Here is a 21,501-nt window from a genome sequence, read left to right on the forward strand (position 1 = left end):
AAACGGAGGCCTATGTTTCTGGAGTATTGAGGATGAGTTTGGTTGAGAGAAAAGAAAGATTAGTGGACTTGGTGATTATTGACTGTGAAATTGAGAAAGTAATGGACTAACGAGTTCGGAATGGAATTAAGAACTGATGATGGTTATTATGAGCTTGGTGGATATGGAAGAAAAGTGTGCAGGGCACTATATCCCTGACGTAGCAGACTTCTCTGCTGCATGAGTAGAGGTTGTTGAAAGTGATTTGAGATGAGAAATGATAATGTCTGGTGATGATTTGAGGTTGATGGACTTGTTGGATTATATGGAAGTGTGCGGGGCCTATATCCCCGGCGTAACAGATTTCTCTGGTGCATGAATATAAGTTGTTGAGAGTGTGCGGGGCCTATATCCCTGGCGTAGCAGATTTCTCTGCTGCATGACTAGCGTTGTTGAGAGTGTGTAGGGCCTATATCCCTGGCGTGGCAGATTGTTCTGCTGCATGATTTGTTGTGGTTATTTCCTTCTCTGCTGCAGGAAGTGTGCGGGGCCTATATCCCCGGCGTAGTAGACTCCCTACTACATGAGTGTGCAGGGCACTATATCTCTGGCGTAGTAGAAGAGCTACTGCATGAGTGTGCAGGGCACTATATCCCTGGCGTGGCAGAAAAGGCTACATTCGAGAGGATGTGTCAGCTTGGCATATACGGACCGACAAGTGATATCACGATCCAATAGGATAGGCATTCATCATATGCATCTTCTATATGCTTGTTTGCTTTGATTACTTGAGTGTGCCTAATTGTACAACATGTCTACTTGCTTCTTGAATTACTTGCTGTAAATGAATACTATCTTTGTTTTACTTACTTGCATTATTTGTGATTGTCTGGTGCTGAGGAGGTTAGGCAGGCGGTGGCGATGGGATCGCACGGAGGTTAGGTTGGCGGAGGCTGTGGGATACAGCGGTGTGATTAGTATTAGTTAGAATCCCCTAAGATTAGATAACCCTGGTTTATGGTTTAAGTTTCTTAGTTATTTATTTTATTTCGCTTAAGCTTGAATATCCGTATGTGATGTGAAGTTCTAGGATTGCTTTCAGCATCCCGGAGCCTTACATCTTACATCATTGGGAGCGGTTACCATATTGAGAACCTCCAGTTCTCATTCCATACTTTGTTGTTGTTTTTCAGATGCAGGACGTAATCTACTTCTGTGAGATTGCGGATATGGTGACAGAGCGGAGTATGGTTCGTTCCTTGTTTATTTCTGTTTTACTTTCGTCATAGTATTCTCTCACCTTTTGTATAATTATCTTTATGGCCATAGAGGCTTATTTGAGGGATAGGTTGTATAAGCTGTTTTAATTCTAAAACTCTGTATCTGTCTATTTGTAACTAGTCGGCTTAAATTCCGCAAGCTGCGGCTAGTTCTCTATGATTATTATATTCTTGTATTTGTAGATGAATTATTCTCTTATACCTATACCTTGTATATTATGCGTTAGCTTCGTGTGAATGTTTCACGCTTTTGTAATTCTTTCTTTGAGCTTAATCCTTCATCAGGCTTCTAGATTATATTATTTCCTTCTATATATATAAATATGTATGAGCCTTAGGACTGTCGTAACCTCTGATTAACCTATGCTTTACAGATAGAGGTAAGTCTTAGGGTAATTGGGGTGTTACACAACATATGATAAAATCCGAAATAAATGAATCAAATAAAAATAGGAAACTCACAAAAAGAAAAAAACTAATGATAAATTTTACATCTTCAAGATCAAACTATGATCAATCTATACCCATTATTTCCTAGGTTAACAAGCTATGATGGAACAACTCAAGATCAAACCCAATGACTCAAAAAGAACTCACAGTACAAAAATTCATTCATTAATTTATTTAGAGTTTAGACATCCCTAATTTTCATACATTACAAACAAGAAATTTTTCAATCTCCATCGCCCACAATTTCAGTGCAAGGTGTCAAATACAGATGGACTGGCAATTTAAAATATTTCCGACATAATTCTATAATCATAAAAGAAAACATATGTAACATATAAGAGTTTATGCCTCAATACAGTATTTGTTGTACAAGCACATGGTTCTCAAGTGAGCATTACCATACTAATCATATGAATTTAAAAGGAAAAATTCTTCCTTGATATCTTAAAAGCGAAATATCTAAAGGAAATAGCATTAAATAATAGAGAGCCATCACTATATCATAAAGCAAATGACGTATAAGTTGAGCAATTAGAACTTAGTTCTTTGACTCTTTGTTCATGGAAGAATAACAACAAAAATAAATAAATAAACAATTGCATAAGTATGAAAGTCAATTTTAAACCATAAACACTTTATGAACAAGATAAGATATGAAAATCTCCTAGCTCACTATTAACTGATTTTAACAATTTTCAATCAAGATTCATCAAGTTACAACTATATCAATCATCAATTCAGCAGTAATTACATATTATTGAACAACTTTATAGCAGCAACCAATAACCTCATGCATCCCTCAAAAGCAATCAACTCAGATTACTTATTTGTTATGTTAGTTACTGTAATAATCATTAATCAAGCAACATATACCAGCAAGCAACTATCTAAATTAGTGGCTAACACTCACATGCAAGTTACACTTTAACACATATTCAAGATAATCATCATATGATTTATAATCATTAGTTGAATATAACAAGGAAAAAAAGTTGTATATAAAATTTGTTCTGCTTTGAGGATTTGGATATCTAGTCTTTTCCGTTGAAAATCAGTAGAAATTATTTTCAATATGTAAGATCTATAATTCCAATTTCACAAAGCACTACAAACTAAGAAAACTAATCTCTCTAAACCTCTGAGAATAAAAACTAGTTGAGAGCAATGAAATTTTCAAAAAAACTAAGGTCGAAAAAATTTTCAAATTTTAGATCTTAGCCAAGAGCAAAATTCATAATCTAATCACCAACAAAAAGCAAGCGTGCATAATCTAGATATCACCTGAACAATCAGAAAAATAGTTCCATAATAGAAAACCCATATTTGACAACATAGTACCATAATAGAACTAGATCAGCAAATTAGAAAAGCTCAACCGAACTTCTAGATTGAAAAACATTTTCAATCCAGCCAATTAATCATCCAAATAATTCACTACACCTAAGCAGAGAAAATCATCAATCTAACAAACAACAATAACACTTCATTCATATATTTATCACATAATTCTTCTCCTTGAGCAAATGAATAACAATTTTCAAAATTATTGATTCGAAAGAAAGACAAAATCACAAACAAATCAAACCTCATAACTTCAAAGATTATTAATATAAGAAGAACAAACTCTAATATCCAGAACAAAGCATCTCGATCAACAATTAAGAAAATTTATGCAATCCGTAAATTCAAATAAAGTTCTATAAAGGAACTAGATAATGAAGCACATCAAACACCAATCAAATCTTCTAAATAATACATAAAACATTGTCATCAGGAATCGTAAAGAACACGAAGATGAAGAAGATTAAAGCATGCATTTACAAAAGCGAGAAAGATTAGAACTGGCTACGAGAGAAATTGCGAACCGGAGCCGAAACTGAAACCATTGAAAAAAACGTTAAAGAAACCTACCAAAGGATAACCGAAGATTGGGTAGAAGAAAAGGATAGGAGTAGCAAAAGTGGCAGAGGACACATGATCACAATAATCAGAAGACAATAATGACACAGAGGATAATGATGACATTCCTATAGGCCTCTGATAGTGCCACAATTTGTACAAATAGGCGCGCTTCTATTTATACAATTGTGATCCTACCATAGGACGCTTGCTCCATATTACACAGATTAAACCTAAGCTCTGATACCACTTTGTCACGACCCAAAATGAGTCATAACCAGAGCTCAGAAAAATAATCCTATAGCAAGCCTAACATACTCAAATATAAATTGAATAAGCAAGTTACAAATATTTTACAAGTTCTAAAATAAATAGTTATATATTTTTAACAAAAAAAATTAAAATAACTAAGAATGGTTGGATCCTGCCTGTGACATATGGAGCATATACTTCTAGGAATTCGACAAAGAATAGGTACTCATTACAGACTATTACTCTTAAATAGAAAGTCTTACAAAGTCAAATATTTGTTCCTGAAAATTTTTGTAAAAAAAAAGGGTGAGTTTTGCAACTCAGTGACTAGACAATAGATCTATAATTAACATGAGACTATACAAACATTATCATCAAAGTAATTTTAATTAGAAAATAATAGTTAATAATAATAAGTGAATCAATAAAGGAGTTCTCATACAGAAATCAAATCAAAAGTTCACACTTGGACGGCTCCACCTCTATGGGTAGCTCTTTTCTCTAGTGTGTCCGTACGGAATAACAGATCTAACGTGTGGCCTACACGTTAGGCTAGCAATGCCCCTGCTAGCTGAGGTCTGAGCCAGATGCATCTAGGTTAACGTCATAACTGCCGTTAACTACGGTTTTCTAATATGAGCCTCCCAAACCAATTCAAAACATATAATTTCAAATACAATAAATCTTTGATCTTTCAAATATATAAGGTATCGAATCAAATCAAATCAGATAATACTTTTTTATCCAAATCATATTCAATCATATTTTTTCAATCTTAAGGCATTTCAAACATATTTCACAATTCCAAAATAAGTGAGTACCAACTAAATTTCAATACTTCAAAAATACATATTCGAGTAAAATCAATGCTTTAAAATAATATAAAACTTCTTCAAACATACATATAGTCTCATAAAAATATATAGTCTCATGTACATATTAAAATAAGCTTAACAAGGATAAATTTTTAGTTCTAATAAATCAATTAGTAAAACCAATTTAAAATCTTTTGATAATAATCTTTGTGAGTATAATTAAGTTCAAAGCATCGTATATCAAAATAATTATAAACTTAAAGCCAAACAATTATAAATATAAAGCCTACTCACAATGTGGTCCCAAGGGACCGAAGATACCAAACCCAGAGTGCCAAATTTAAGATGAGGAGGATTGAAGTAGAATAAAACAAATGAGCACAGAATTTGGACCGGAGTAGCGACAAGATGGAGCTGGCAATAGTCCTGGGAATCAGGATAATGACGGGAACAGTTCAGCTCCAGCAGCACCAACAACTCCGGCGGCAATGACGATGGCTTGGTTTAGGTACATCCGAATGACGACATGAACAGCGTAGCAGCGGATGGTCCCTCCTCCTTGCGTTTCTCTCTCTCTGGGTACTCCTCTCTCTTCGAAGCTCCAAATCTGCATCTATGACAACGACGGCGAGGCTGGCTTCGACGGCGGCAGCTAGGCGTTTCTTGGCGGCAGAGGCGCGGCGGCCATGGCAGCAGCAACAGAGTTCCAACGGCCATAGAACCTCCCTGTGACCCCTTCTCTCTCCACGTGCGTTCTATTTCTCTCCCGGCGACAGATCTGGCGGTGCAAAATGGAGGCACGAACGGCGGCGATGGTGGCTGGGCTTGACAGCAACGACCCTTCCCGCAGCGGCTCTGGGTAGAACAACGCGTCTTCCTTCTATTTGTGAACCTCCATGGACGGCGACGATGAAGACCTCGACAGTGACGACGGTGACGTGGGCTCCACGAGACGCTGACGCCTCCTTCTCCTTGCGCAGCTCTCTTTCTCCCTCGGTTCTGATCTTCCTCGCGATGACACGCGACGGCGACGGTGGCAGTGACGCCCACCGGTGCCACCTCCCTTCCTTCCTCTTCTCCTCCCTCTTCGGTTCTCTCCCTCTTCTCTTTTCCCTTTCTGTTCTTTTGTTTTGCTGTTGGGTAACGGGTAAAGGTGGCTAGGGTTTTGGTGAGTGTGTGTGAGGGAGTGTGTTGTGTCAAAATTAGGGTTAGGATTTTGGTTTAGAAAAAAGAGAAGTAAGGGTATTTTAGGGATCTTACAAAAGGCTTCTACTTATTATAGTTATATATAGAAGTGGTCGTAATATCCTCGCTATCAGAGTGGCACAGTTAGAAGCGTGACATTCTTGTAATAAAGGTGTTATAAGGGTATGTTGCTAATTGTAGTGGCACAAGACGGTAATAGTAACATCCTTCCTATGGCCTTTGCAATTGTTAAGTCTGAGACTATAGAGTCCTAGTCGTTCTTTCTTACCAACCTGAGATGACATGTGAAGGGCTTTTGATTATATCTGATAGATCGCAAGCGATCAAGGCCACACTTAGAGCCGATCGATGAGAGCGGGTGACTGCCTCCTAATGCATTCCATGCGTATTGCATGAGGCACATGGCGGCGAACTTTATGTCTCATTTCAAATCTGTCGAGGGAAAGTGATATCTAATGAATGCTGCTTATGGTCCAAGTAAGGCTAGGTACGAGTGGTACATGGGTGCTTTGAGGACACTATTGCGAGAAATGGAAGACTGGGCTGGTAGAGTCAACAAGAAAATATGGTTACAACATTGCGATAGTGGTCGACAATTTAGGCACATCACCACCAACTAGTCTGAGTGCATTAATGCAGTTCTGAAAGGTACACAATATTTACCAATTTTAGCCATCATCAGATGCACTTACGAGAGACTACAGTAGTTGCTTGTCAAGAATGGTTGGGAGGCATAGGCCCAAATGGCGGCCGATAATCGGTTTTCACAGTAGCTACTGGCAACTGTTAAGAAGAATAGGGAGGAAATCTGAAGATGCGTGCTATACACTGCAACAGGAGGCCCTTAGTCTTTGTGGTGGATGAGTTAAAGCCTTTTGAGGGTTGGAGCAAGGGTTATTTCGTGTGCGGTTGAGTGAGGGGACATGTGACTGTGGTCTTTTCCAGTCATTTCATTTCCCCTGTCGTCATGCACTTACTGCTTGTGCCGCCACAAATGTCGAGTGGGGGACATATGTGGATCTAGTGTACACACAGGAGGCCGTGTTCAAGTTGTACGAGGTTGAGTTCCCCCGATCCTGGACAAGAAGCTATGGCCGGAGTGTTACGAGACACATTTGCGTCCTAATCCTGTCATGCGCAGGAAAGCAACCGGCCAACCAGTCTCCACGGAGTTTTGTAATGATATGGATGAGGTCAAGCGCCAAGAGAAACGGTGTGGGCTCTGCAGGTAAACCAAACATACCCGTAGAGGTTGTCCCAACCAACCAACAGAGGATAATTAGAAGTGTGTTTTTTGTTGGCTTATAATGTTTGTTCTAGTTGTGTCTTGTAGTCATATAGTTTAGTTATACCATTTGTGTTGTTGATTTCATTTATTATAAATCGAATGTAATGTTTATTTCGTTCTTTATATTATACTTGAAATGAGGTACTGTACTAAGTAAACAACATCACACAATCTAAATTAAGTTCGGTACACAAACTACATAAAGTTCACGAAGCTAGTAAGTAACATACAAAAAACATCCTAAATAAATAAAATTCATTACTCAATTTAAATAAAGTACAAATAACAATAAAATATAAAATACAAACTGAATAATATGAAAAGCATCTGAAATACATCATCGGTGCTGGTCGTGAGAGTAATGCAACCGATGCCTAATGCCACAACCTAGAGGTTGTGCCCGACGAGGTGGTCTGACAGGTCATGGAGTCGGTGGAGCCCATGTGTGCGATGGTACTGGTAGCAGTGATACTGGCAGCGATAGTGGTGGAGGATGTGAGTACACCTGAGAAGGATCGTATGGGCCAAGAGCATATGGTTGTGTTTGGTACTGAAGCTCTACGGGTGGATACTATGGTGGTGCAGGTCCAAGGGCGTGCAGTCATCAATCGCCCGTAATCGATCGATGGGGGGTGTCACATATTGAGAACCCGAGGGGAGATTGGTACCATACGAGGTGCTGGACCCCAGTGACCAGGAAGGAGCCCACACCAAGGTAGATGTAGGAGCTAATGAAAAATGAGACTCCTGGGCGATACTCCGCTATCTGCCTATGCAGAACTGCTTCGCAAGACGATGCATGATCTACTGGTCTGTCGTGTGAATCTGGAATACCTTGTCGAACTGGATCTCCTCTATCATGGATCTATCATGACCACTCGTCGATGCACCCAGATCCACCCAACCAGGTGGGGAGGTAAAAGGATCATTTCGAACCTAATGCGTCTGTGAGACTAGAGGTGGTGGTGGTAGTGGTGGTGAGTCCTCCCTTCGGCTGGTATGTCACCATGGTCCTCCTATCTCGCATACTTTGCCTCCTCCTCAAACTCGACATTTAGTCTCTCTCTATGAGGCTTGACCCGCTCCCTCCGAGGACCCACCGCTGCTCCACAGTCCCTCGCACCATTCTCCCTCCTAGTTGGCCTCTGAGTGTCTGCTCGAACCTCTCTGGCACGTCTACGACGATTAGGAACATCCTGGGAAAGGTCAAGCATGTCCCTGGGCTGACTGGCAGTAGACTGCACGTCATCCGGTAGTGTCGAAAGCCTGGGATCATCAAGTACGTCCTCGCCAGAGAGATGTCTAACGTAGCAATCATGCTGATACCAGACCTAGTACTCCTACATAGGCTAATAATCTGTGAAGGGTTGAATAGAGATCCTGTGACCCTCCCGCAATGTGCCAAGTCACATTCAAGCGGTTGATGCTCTGTTTTGTGTGTCCGCGCGTGCCATAAAGTCCGAGTATCTTACAAATATCAAGAAAAATATTCGAGAAAGGGAGAAATAAAGGTAATGGACAAGGAAAGTGACAAAAGAGGCGCTGTGAACGAATTACTTATATAGGCGCGTCTAAGTTTTATCTCGTTTATCACGTTTGCAAACATGTAAAAGAGATATGCACAACCTTATTTCGTTTATACTGTAAACGAGATAAGGCAATGTAAATCGATAAAAACACTACAAATTATTTATTTTATAATTAATTTATTTAAAAAATCCGCTTATTTAGTGACTAATTTTTGTATACTAATAATATTTTTAAATGATTAATGAATACTAAAGGTCAAGAAGAATGTTTTAAGAGTAGAGACTAACGAGAGGGAAAAAACTAATTTTAATTTATATTAATAAACATACTAAAGGAATGTAAATTATGGTAAACGAAGAAAATTCAAGAAAAGCATTAAAGATGAAAATATTAAATTAAAAGTGAAAAATCATTAAATTTGGTGGGATGAAAAGTTTGTCTACTAATTTTATAAGAAAGAATAAGTAGTTTAAAAAAAAATCAAAATGTGTATTTGAAAGGAGTAGGAATTACAATTAGTAAGTTTGATATTTTTTTTCTTAAATATCTCTTAATTAAGTAGGTTAAAAATTAATTTATTATAAATTAAAATTTTATTTAAAATTTTTTATTAATTAATATATTATTATATATACAAAATAATATTTAAACCTTTAGCACTTAGTTAAATAAGCGAATGAGTAAACTATTCCACAAGTTTGATAATTAAATTAATTATACTTTTGCGCAAAAGTATAAAACAATTTTCAGCACAGAAGAATCTAACAAAGTTGTAAATGTCATCAAGGCCTCAGCCCTCAAGGGAGGGGGAAAATAAAATAAAAAAGAAAAGGACTTTTGTCCCAATTCCCAAATAAATATTCTTGCCTAAACATGCAACAAGTACCTAAACCTTTTAATCCCCCAGATTTTCATGAAGTTAATTAAGGAAAAGAAATTCTAGGAAATAAATTTAAAATAAAACAAATAAGCGGATAAATTTAAAGCTCAAGGATGATAGAGAGCAGAAAAACCCGATAACTTGATAAGGATGAAGTTAAAGATATAAAATATAGAATATAAAATATGATCCTCCAATCATAGATACCAATATAGATTGCACAAAATTAAAAGAAATTATATCCAACATAGTCGCAAAAATATCAAATAAAAAACTTCTAGTCATATTTGATTAAAAAAATTCTTTGCTAATATACATACCCATTAGTCAGAACAATTTCAACGTCACGCAGTTTTATATTACATGGTTTACAATACATTTATATTATTAGTAATGTTATTATTATTATATAATTAGTTGAAGATTAAACCTGTTACTTGTGCAACATTCCATTCCTTGGCTTATTTAAAGGTTCCGTGCACTCATTCTTTTATTTCACTGCAACTTCAACAAGAAAAGAAAATCAAATATCCTTTTAGATTTGTGATTGTTAAGGATGTCTATGGAGTTTGTTTGTGTGTCTGAAGCTCCACCCAGGAAGATGTTTGTGGAGGAACTGAAGTCTGTGTCTATGAAGATGCATACAAGGGAGCAGGCTAGGGATGGTGAGAAGCAACCTAAGCAACCAGAGGAGCGATCAGTTTCCAAATGGGACCCTACCATTGATGGATACCTCAAGTTTCTTGTGGATAGCATGGTTGTTTTTGACACTCTTGAGAAGATCATCCAACATGCTTTTTACCCTTCATGTTAGTTACAACCGTTATGATTCAAATTAAAAAATCATTCTTATTGTTTCCTTAGCAGGACCGATTATGATTATTACATGATTGAATCTCTTGATGTCCTTGTGCAGATGATGAATTCAGGAACACAGGGTTGGAAAGGTGTGCAAATTTGGCAAAAGATTTGAAGTGGTTCAAGGAAGAAGGTCATGCCATCCCAGAACCTTCTTCACCAGGTCTTAACTATGCCAAGTATCTCAAGGAGTTGTCGGAGAGCGACGAGCAAGCCTTTATCTGCCACTTTTACAACATCTACTTCGCACATTCAGCCGGTGGAAGAATGATTGGGAAAAAGGTAACAGATCAGATACATGTAAAACTCCATTTATGTCAAAGTTGCAGATATCTCTGCATAGTTCTGTTATATTCTATGCTATATTCTTGGTAATTAATCAATAGTACTGATGGAATGTTGTTTCACTTAGCCTTTGAAATTCAACCCAACCATGCTAGGTATACACAAAAAATAGCCACTAAATCAGTCACTCGTAGTCATATAAAATACATATTGGAATACAAAATACAAATTAAAAATAAATAAAACTATACATATATTTATACACATATATACTGATTGATTTGGTGGATGATTTTTGGTGTATATATAACATTTTTTATTTCACCTGATGGCAAAGGTTCAAATGATGTCACTTCCAATTAATTACCAAACTGAAAGAAAAATGCTATTTATACACCAAATATTCTTGATATTCGTATAAAAATATGATTGCTACTAATTCATTTTGTATTTAAATTATTTTTTAATTAACAAAACAAAGAGAATATATGTTTGATTGTTAAGAAAATATTAGCGTCAAAACACTGTATATTATAAAGGATGTAGACGTAGCAGACTAAAACTAAAATAAGGAAGAATAGACTAAACAAAATTCTGCATGTGTGTGGTATCCCACCACTGCAGGGTTGATCCTTTTCATAACAGCAGCATATAAAGCTTTAGCGGTTGTAATATTTCTATACATTTTAAATCTATCTCAAACTATCAACATGTGGCAGAAAAACTGAAAAAATATATGATAGTTTACCTGTTCTGTACTCAAGATTTTCTTGCATCTTAATCTTCACTAATGCAGGTAGCTGAAAAGTTGCTTAACAAGAAAGAGTTAGAGTTTTATAAATGGGATGGCAACCTTTCCCAGTTGTTACAGAACGTGAGGGACAAGCTGAACAAAGTTACTGAAGTAAGTTTCTTTAACTCTCATAATCCTTTTACTACATTGCCGTGCAGTTTTTCTGATAGATTCCTTTGTGATTTTCTCAGGGATGGACTGAAGAAGAGAAGAATCGTTGTCTTGCTGAAACGGAGAAAACATTCAAGATGTCAGGCGAGGTTCTCCGTTTGATACTGTCACAATCATAGGCGCTGCTGCCATGATACCTCTGTAAATAATGTGTTCATTTATAAACTTTATGCACTCTCAGAATAACAATGAAGGACGCATCAGTGCACACGGCTTCAATCTGGTGCAATTTGCAGAAAGTAAATACATGCAATGACTATCTTAAGGATTTAAATTCATAATATTGGCTGAGATCCATCTTCACCTGTAATAATATACCAATGAAATCAAAAAGCAACATGTAACTCAGATATTGGAGTTGTACTGTCATTATAATTATATAATTAAATATTGTCTGTCTGGTGCATTACTTTGAGAATGAGCATTCATTGCCCTGCAAGCTAAGAACATTTTATGAAATGTATCTAACAACAATATCCTTTATATTATGATGATTGTGAAGTATATGCTATTAAATTTTCAATTCAAGCAGAGATAGGTTTGCTAACTATGCACATGAGGTTCTTTTTTATGATTAACTGAGTATCCCTTGGTTGGAACCAACCAAACTGAAACTTGCTTAAAAATTCATTTAAAAGAAAAATAAACTTCTTCAAACTATTAGTCTGACATTGAAAAGTGATTATCAAATATCAATTGAACATCTTCCAAATTGCATATACTAATTATACAGAACCTGAAGTTTATTTAATCGACCAAGGAACAATCATGAACTCAAACAAAATCTTATTGTCACAGCTGTAGAGTACTATAACATTGATCACACATACAACAAAAAAGAAAATGAACAAACGGATTCCAACTTGCTTTTCTCTTCCTTTAGCCATGGGGAATCTTCAAAAATTCAATGTAGGCAATCTTCTAATCATCAAATGTGCTCATGAATCCACCAATGAAGCCAGCCCCATTACAATTTCCACACAAGATGTCCTTTTTACCCCTGCAAGAAACATGTATGTTTGATAGGATTCCATTGTAGCTAATCACAAACAAAGAAGAGATTTGCCATTATGTTTAATAGACTTGAACAAAGTATTATATTCTGAGTGCTTTTCGTACCCAAATTTTCAACAATGTTATGAAGAGGGGAAGGGAAGTCATACAAATATGAGAAGTATATTGGTCATGCCGGACAGGCAATCCATACCAACACAATTAGGTAGCATTTAGAAGAGAGACTGAGACTAAGAGACTGAGACTAAGGTAGCGTTTGTTTTGAGGTACTGGGACGGAGACTGGAAGATGAGACTCAGTATCATATTTGTTGGCCCAGAAAAACTGGTACTAAAATTTCAGTCTCTGTCTTCAAAATTTCAGTGGGGACACAAGAGACTAAAATTTTTGGGGACGGAGACTGAAACTTTAATAACATTTTATATCTAAAAGACTCCATTTCAATTAATTAATTCAAACTTTACCCTTTGTGCAAATTAAATTAGAGCTTCATTCTTATTTCAGTCTCTGTCTCCTACTTTACACCAAACACAATACTGAAACTTATTGCAGTCTGTCTCTCAGTCTCCGACTCTTATTACAGTATTGCTGAAATCGCATGATGCAAGCAAGATGTGGCAGCGACAATGATGTTTATACATACACTCAATATTTCTATTGGAAATTGATACATACAAGTACATAATGGCATCGCAAAAAAACAAATACCACAGAAAAAATAGCTCAGAACACATGCTCATACTTGAACATTTTGATCTAATTACCTGCATAGCCAACATAATCCACCAGCTTTAAATTGTCCATTGAAGTGGTCTACCGAGTTAACTCCAGTGCCTTTGCATTGAGTGCATAAGATTGCACCTGATAGTAGAACAAAAGCATAATAAACCAGTGCAAAAGATTTATACATGAATGAAGATATTTCTAATGGAACGCTATCAAGAACAAACTTAAACATCTGCCAGCTCATCCTATCAAGAAATTAGAACTATCTGTTCTAATTGTGACCAACACACACACACACACACACACACACACACATATATATATAATTAAAAAGTAAAAGAAAGAGAAGCTGGCATCAAGCAGGCATTATGAGAAACCATGATTTATCATCAAGAATGATAAATATTCTGCACTAATACAAAAAGGAGAGGACTATCATTGGCAATTGGTTACCAATACTATGTGAAGGTATGTCCAGGCTAATTAATTGCCTTGTCACATGGAGAACGAAATGATAAAGGCTGAGCCACTACCACATTTCCAAATGTACAAGATCCCTAATGGAACTAGCATACCATTGTCATTGTAAGGTAATATCATTATTACCATCACTATTGGTGCAGATTTCCATCACTATTGCCAAACACTTGTCGAGGAAAAGGGATGATATATGAAACTAGCAATTGCTATATGAAACCAGATAAAGGTACTCATTAAGAAAACTATAAAAAGGTGGAAAACCAACATAGAAAGGCAATTAATCCAACATTTCCACATACCATTTCCGTCACAGTCAGGACAAACAATGGTCTTTGTTTTTGTGGTGCTTTGACTGTTGTCTTCCGCAGCCTGTATTCAATCAAGCTCAGAAAGGAATTCAAGGTGCTTGCATTGCAATACACAATAAATAGAAAACTAGTGACATTTGATACATGCTCTACCACATCAAACTTTTCAAGAAAAACTAAATATATACTCATGTCCTGAAGAATCAATTTATGAAATTCAAATGACCAAAATCCTTTCATAGAACTTCAACCCTTCACAATTAACGAATTTCCACTGTTTTGACAAAGAATGGAAATTGATCGCCCAATGTCATGAAGGTCCCTAACAACAAAGTTCAATGCTGAATAAGTTTTCTTTCTCCCAGCCAGTTAAATTTAATTATCACAAGATTGAATACTGAACACAAATAACTGATTAGCTCAGCTCCAATGGTCTCTCTCTGCTGCGAACAAATTATCATTTATGATATAAAACAAATGAAAAGACAAAGCATCATACTTTATAAATGGGATACTGAATTCAATCTCACCTTAACCTCCAAAGACTGAAATTTTCGAGCTTTAGCATTCTGGCATGCTTCTGTTATCGGAAAAGCTTTTCGAACAACCGAATTTCCAGTAACTACTCCTATTTCAAGTAAAACGAAGTCGCATTCAATTACATAAACACTGCAACAACCAGCAAAACACGAGAAAGCACACTCACAGAGAAAGTTAAAGGTACCTGGTCGGTTCGAGGACTTTAAGGAACAAATAGGAGCAAAACAAAGAGAGTGCGCCATTCAAAATCTCAAGGTCGAAGAAGGAGAGTGAGTTCTTCTCAGTTCTCAACTTCTTGGTGGCAACGAAAGAACAGAGTTGAAGCAGATAACTGAGATAAGGCCCTCAAATTCGTGGGTTAAGGTAAAAGTTTATTCCTTTATTCCTTCAATGCCCTTGGGCATGTTCCAATTACCTGATTTACCTCCAAAGACGACAACTTTGATGCACAAAATGGTGGGCATAACGGTAATCACACTTCACCCCCACTTTATACACACTCCTCTTGTTGCTACACTTCGGTTTTGAGAAACACAAACAAATGGCGAGCACTCTGTTGTCCCTACACAGCTTTTTTCCGATCCATAGTAAGCATAATCCCTGGTTTGTTTTTCAAGATTTCATTTCCCTTTTCAGTAAATGTCTTATGTGTTTGTTTCAGGGAGGAGGGAAGAGATTGGAAAGTTGAGTGCTTTCAGGACTTCATTTGGCGGACAAGTTTTGTGTAATCCAAGTTTCTGTGGGACACAAATAGCTATTAACAACCATGGAAACCGTTTAGTTGTTAACTCACTGGTTACTGCTTCACCCTTCTATGGCTCTTATGTTAATTTTCTTGCATGTAATTGAGATAACATGAACTATTGAATTCTAGCTGTGGTCTGTGGTGAATTTTCTTTCGTTGACAGCTTGGAAGGAGGGTGAAGAGTAGGACCAGAGAAACAGTGGTTCCAGAACCAGATTATAGGATTCCAATTGTGCTACTTGGTAGATACTTGTTACTTCTTCTCATTCTTTATTTGTATGTGTTTTAAGCACATAATTTTATGGTGGAAATTGGCATGGCATAATGAGTTGAATGTGCATATGTTCTTGAAAGCAAGGTGGATTAAAATCTAGAGGAATGAAATGGAAGCATATCTTGCAAACTACTTTTACCATTACTTAAATGAGCCAATTCAATTTCTCCCTAGATTACTGTTTGACTCAAAATTGTACTATCAGGAGTTGCTGGTGGGTTGGCCTATACAGAGAATTTGGTACCTGCAGTTCCTGTTGGCCTTCTTGGATTGCTTCTCTTGGTTCAGGTAACTATTATTTATCAGTAAATGGTGGTGTAATAAAGAGGGTCTCGCAAATTTGCATAACGATATAAGTACTTTGTTTCAAAGAAGCTGTATCATTTTCTTAGCTGCTTTTTTACCACTCTGATTACTACAATATGTATCATCTTTTCCATTCCATTTTTGGCAGCTGACTTTTTCTTTTATTATTTGTCTTTCCCTCAGGCCACTAGAGTGAGATTCGTCTTTGATGATGAGGCTCTGGTTTGTTGCCTTCTCGCCTCTCGCTTCTGTCAAAATCAAATAGCTATTCATTTTTAGTCAATATAATCATAATATATAACTTAATCTGCATATTATTTCTGTGATCTTGTCTTCATCTAAATGTATTGTTGATGCTTTTTGATTTTGTAGTTTTAATTATGTATATATGAGTGAGAGAAAATTTATGGTTTAGGAAGTAAGGATAGGTGACCAGCTTGAGGAATCAGGAGAAAATGCATTTGTGGGAGGAAAAAACCGCTGGAAGTAAGAATCAAATTTATTGTATATACTAATTGGAGTTTCAGAGCAGTAGCATGAATGAAAACCCTGCTTTTATATGCTGTTCAGGTACTCAACATTTGTTAATTGGGAATTCTGGTGGCCTAACTTCCCTATTTTAGTCTACTTCAAGGAGACACAAACAAAGCCTGAGGGACAAATTCATTTCTTCCCAATAATCTTTGTAAGTATAATAAATATAGGAAATCATTTCCAGCTACTTAAATTTTATATTTACTTTCAGATTCAACATTTTCTTCATGTTTACTGTTTCTTGATGATTTATTGTGTATGACAAGCAGAATGGGAAGCAGCTTTATGATGTTATGGTGGAAAGAGCTGGACCTTCAAAAACTAGTGGTCCAAAAGAATCCTAAAGAGCTAGCTGTGTGATTAGATCCTCAGGTATCAATCCCATATTCTGTATTTATTACCACAAAGCTGTAGTTACCAAATTGGTTTGCCACTACCCACAAGTTACATGGCACTTGTGAAAATGTAAAACATGTTATTTATCAACAGAATTTTTGTATATGTAGCATCTATGCCTGCACAAAATGGTTATTTGATCATGACACCATAGAACAAAAGAGTTCTAAAATTTACTAAATGTAAATGTTTTTAAAGTTAGGATGCCTCGGAAACCATAGAAATCCTATGGTGAGTATGGTCCTTGTAAAAAGGCTTCTGAAGATAAGAATATTGGTGTTTGTATTGCAGATATTAAGAGTTCCTGTTACTCCTGCACATTGCTCTCTGTTGATTCAAATTGCACACAAATTGAAGCTAAAGAATTCATTCAATGTTGACCAAGAAGATAAATTTCGTTCAATAATATTCTGGAGTCTTGTTGGAACATATGTGGATACTTTCAGTTTCCATTGATATTGATCAATTGTATTTACCATCATAGAAGGTGTATTGTATAACGTACACAATACCTATGTATATAGATTCTGTTCTGTTAGCTGCTACAGATGATAGGTTCACTCTATAATTTATACGTCCATATTGTTTTATGACACCAAAAACGATATCATGAATTTTAATTTTTAAATCCTTTTCATGGACTGATGTATGAACCTTTTATAAATAGATTTCAATGAAAATTTGAATTTCTATTTAAAAAAAAAAAATTGTAGCTGGAAATCACTTCTCAGTGCTTACAATTAAAAACTAGGATACAAGCCTCAAAGACACCCACAGATATATTAATGTACACAAGAATCACAAGTGAATTTCATGTCTAGAACATATTCCCTCCCAATTTCTACAGATAGATATACTTCCGTGTGATATCAAGTAACTACCGAGTTTGCCGTTGGCGGCGTAGTTTTGCCTCCCATCTTAACTTCTTTCCATCAGCATCTCTAATCAAATTCACCATTCAAGAAGTAGCTTTTCCAGAACAAGAGCAATGACTTGGTTTTCCATCAAGGTGCTACTGCAAATCTGAAAGCTAAAAATTACACAATCAATCATCTTACATCCTTCTTGGTGCAGTGTGCATCCGTGTCATGCTTGGTGCAATCATTATAACCCACACTACTTAGGAAGTCTCGGATCTCTTTGGAAGTGCTATTGCTGGCCTCTAACAAACGCTCGTCTTCCTCATATATGAGATATGGTGCTTGGCTTCCCTTTCTTGAGAGCAACTTTGTTGCTCCTTTGAGGACATGATATTCCCAGCCTTGGACATCTATTTTAAGCAGAAGCACTCGCTCCAATTCCGGAATCACTTCATCAAGAGGAACAGTCCTTACTTGAATTGCAACCTCTTCATTGGACTTGAATGCCAACTTTGCACCTGTGGCAGAGATAGCACTGTTGTCCAGCCTACCAACCAACTGATGAATCAAGTAAAAGAAAATTTGATCTCATCAGAACTCCCAATCTATTTCAACATAAACTAATGACTATAACTGAAATATCACTCATTGCTTCCTATGACTAAACTAGAAGCAACCCTGAGACATCACCATTAATTATGATTACATATGACATAGGATTAACATGTAAAACTTCACAGTTGCATTTTCAATTTCCATTAGTAATTAGTGTAGTTACTAAGCTCAAACTAACTCCTGATATACATTAACCACTCTAATTACTTTACACTTTTAGAGAGTAAATGTGACACAATTGAGCTCTTACATTATCCTCATTAGCTGCAATTTCCTACTCTACTCTCCAAAATTAACCCTACACCTAAAGGATTATTTTCTGAGCTATTATATTAGTATCAGCCTTCAACAATTATAGCTCAAGTAAACAAATAAACAAATAAATCAACGCCAAATACAGGAACCAAAATTGAATTCAAGCAACAAAATTACATTTAAAAATAAAATAGCACCTTGTGAACCGTAACGTTACCAAGCCGATCAGAAGCGGCAGCCTCAAACAATGTAACCAAATTGGTCACCCTGTTGAAGAAAATCCCTTCACAGATCTTCTGCAAGTTCTCAAAGATGGGCTCGAAGGCCAAGACCGGGAAGCCCATAGCCGAAGCGGCGAAGGTGGCCATGCCGACATTGGCACCCACGTCGACGAAAAAGCCGTCTCTCCCTTCGGTCTTGGCCTTCTCCAGAATGTCCTGAACCGTCACGGATATGTCGGGCTTCCGAAAGGGCTTACCTTTGAGGATCCTGACGATGTTCTTGTGGGGCTTATCGGGAAGGGTTCCAAAATCGGAGAGTGAGAAGAGGAATGGGTAGCGAACCCCTTCGACGGTGCTAGCGATAACAGGGTGGGACTGTGGGGAATTGAAGCAGTCAAAGGGGGAGATTGCATGGAAGGAGAGGCGATTGTTGAGGGCGAAGTAGTTAGGGTTAGGGTTAGGATTGGAGGGGCGAGAAGAGGAGAGGAAGATGAAGATGAGGATGAGTGTGGAGGAGAAGAGTAAAAAGAGGAACTTTGGGGAGAGTAGCCTCGTGGGTTTGTCTCTTTTCCAGGCATTTGGCATTGGAAACGAGAATGGATGGGATTCAGGTTCGTGAAAGATGGGATCTTTTAGATTTCGATCTGCGAACGGGAGAATGTGATAGCTTCAACCTGATCAATGATGACTCAGTGAGTAGTGAAGAAGAACAAGAGTGTCAGAAAAAAGAAGCACAGGATCCAAATAAATGTTTTTTTTTTTTTGGGTATTAAGTGAGTAAATGAAAATTAAGTCCTAAATAAGATTTGAAATTATAATTTTAAATTATTTTTTTAAAATTAATTTGAATTATAATAATTTGATTAATAAAAAAATAATAAGTTATATTTTTTTTAATTTAGTGTTAATTAGATTAACTCTAAAATAGTTATTAATCGATTTTAATAATCTACTTTCTTCAATAAATTAAACATATATATTGAATATGATCATAAATAATATAGTAATAGTTAAATCCACCAATAAATATATTGACTATTATCACACTATGAAACAAATTAAATATAAAGGCTATTAGCACTTATAAATCTATAAAATCGCACTGTTTTTGATTCGTGCAAGGGTTTACTTATCAAATAAACTTAAAATATGAACAAAAAATATTTATAAAAGGGACCTAGCATCGCTTGAAAGAATTATGAAAAATAATCAACCTACCTTATCATCCATGAGAATCATTTCTATGTAAGTCGTCTTGTTCTTGTCAAATTTGGATGGGACTTTCCATATCCTTATAATTCTTGCCTTTATTTTTCAAACTTTTTCATTACATAATCTACCATAAGTAATATTGTTGATAGAATCGTAGTTAGTAGCCTTAGGTATGAAAAATAATAAATAGAAGAATATCTGGTACGAATTTTCTAGATGATAAATAATTGTAACAATTCACTATATACTTGCTACAATTAGGTGAAATTTATGCCATTATATTTTATTAACCTTTATGATTAATTCAATAGAGATACTTACTCAATATATATGTTATCGATATTAATTATATGCCAATGTTTTTATTAATTTATATACTTGTTATAATTATATTAAATTTAATTATGACTCTAAATAAATAAAATATAAAACATTCAATATTTTTTTTCTTTTTTACATTCAATATTTACTGTAGATATAAAAAGTAAAATAAGTAATAAAAAATAGGGTAAAAAATGTAAACAAGTCAAGGGCAGAACAATTTGACACAAATAAGCCAAAGCAAAATCTGATTTATCAATTAACCAAAGTCATTTTAAGTCATTTTCTATGCAAAATAATTTTTTAAAAATGGCTTAAAAAATATTAGGAGAATTCGAATTGATAACTCATTAATATTTTAAAGAAGTCTCGTAATTAAATATTTTGTTAGCTTTTTTTAATGCATGAAATAAAATATATTTTTTTTATTTTTAAATTATTAATTTTTTTAATCAATTATTAATTTTTTAATAAAAGAATGGACAGAATTAAATCATGAGTAATTCGAATCTGGCCAATTCGAATTACTATGTGCAGCGTGTGTGAGTGTAATTCGAATCACCCTGATTCCAATTACATGTTTATGCGTAATTCGAATCAGCTGAATTCAAATTATGTGGTTTTGGGTATCAATGTTTAATTCGAACTATGTAGATTCGAATTACATGAAAAGTGAGTTCGAAGCAGGTAGGTTCGAACTACATTTAAATGTGCTTTGGTTGATTGATGAATCAGATTTTGCTTTGGCTTATTTGTGTCAAATTGTTCTACCCTTGGCTTGTTTATGTTTTTTACCCAAAAAAATATGAACAAAAAATAAAACATATTAATTAAAATTTAATTTGTTATCTAATTAATCTTATGTTCATACGATATAACTTTACGAAAATGTTATGAATCACAACCTTTTTTATTCTTAAAAAAAATACTATATGTAACCTTTAGTAGTACAAAAATAATTATAAGAATTAATTATTGATATTGATATTAATTACAATTGATTACTAA

The 21,501-nt window shown here is 35.7% G+C and overlaps 4 protein-coding genes across 6 annotated transcripts; 2 read left to right on the forward strand and 2 right to left on the reverse strand.

Annotated features, from left to right (window-relative positions):
* Positions 9,938-12,125, forward strand: LOC107630429 (heme oxygenase 1, chloroplastic). The gene is made up of 4 exons (XM_016333547.2): positions 9,938-10,388; positions 10,496-10,719; positions 11,519-11,626; positions 11,707-12,125. The coding sequence occupies exons 1-4, from the start codon at positions 10,136-10,138 to the stop codon at positions 11,803-11,805; spliced, it is 684 nt and encodes a 227-aa protein (XP_016189033.1). The 5' UTR covers positions 9,938-10,135; the 3' UTR covers positions 11,806-12,125.
* On the reverse strand, positions 12,338-15,133 carry LOC107630431 (chaperone protein DnaJ). Of its 3 annotated transcripts, none has more exons than XM_016333551.2 (5): positions 14,939-15,133; positions 14,745-14,842; positions 14,206-14,275; positions 13,465-13,561; positions 12,338-12,686 (listed from the first exon to the last, which is right to left on the reverse strand). In XM_016333551.2, the coding sequence occupies exons 1-5, from the start codon at positions 14,994-14,996 to the stop codon at positions 12,608-12,610; spliced, it is 402 nt and encodes a 133-aa protein (XP_016189037.1). In that variant the 5' UTR covers positions 14,997-15,133; the 3' UTR covers positions 12,338-12,607. The 3 variants fall into 3 exon arrangements, with proteins under 3 accessions (XP_016189037.1, XP_020974473.1, XP_016189036.1); XM_021118814.1 differs by having other exon boundaries at positions 14,745-14,809; positions 14,939-15,083; XM_016333550.2 differs by having other exon boundaries at positions 14,745-14,884; positions 14,921-15,052.
* Positions 15,227-17,650, forward strand: LOC107630430. Its single transcript, XM_016333548.2, has 9 exons — positions 15,227-15,341; positions 15,416-15,549; positions 15,663-15,741; positions 15,979-16,061; positions 16,263-16,301; positions 16,495-16,565; positions 16,650-16,764; positions 16,883-16,985; positions 17,301-17,650. Exons 1-8 carry the CDS (start codon positions 15,296-15,298, stop codon positions 16,955-16,957), a joined length of 642 nt encoding a protein of 213 aa, XP_016189034.1. The 5' UTR covers positions 15,227-15,295; the 3' UTR covers positions 16,958-16,985; positions 17,301-17,650.
* On the reverse strand, positions 17,763-19,691 carry LOC107630428. Its single transcript, XM_016333546.2, has 2 exons — positions 18,937-19,691; positions 17,763-18,427 (listed from the first exon to the last, which is right to left on the reverse strand). Exons 1-2 carry the CDS (start codon positions 19,543-19,545, stop codon positions 18,059-18,061), a joined length of 978 nt encoding a protein of 325 aa, XP_016189032.1. The 5' UTR covers positions 19,546-19,691; the 3' UTR covers positions 17,763-18,058.

This window comes from Arachis ipaensis, chromosome B03 (genome assembly GCF_000816755.2).
Source record: "Arachis ipaensis cultivar K30076 chromosome B03, Araip1.1, whole genome shotgun sequence".
Classification (NCBI taxonomy): Eukaryota; Viridiplantae; Streptophyta; class Magnoliopsida; order Fabales; family Fabaceae; genus Arachis; species Arachis ipaensis.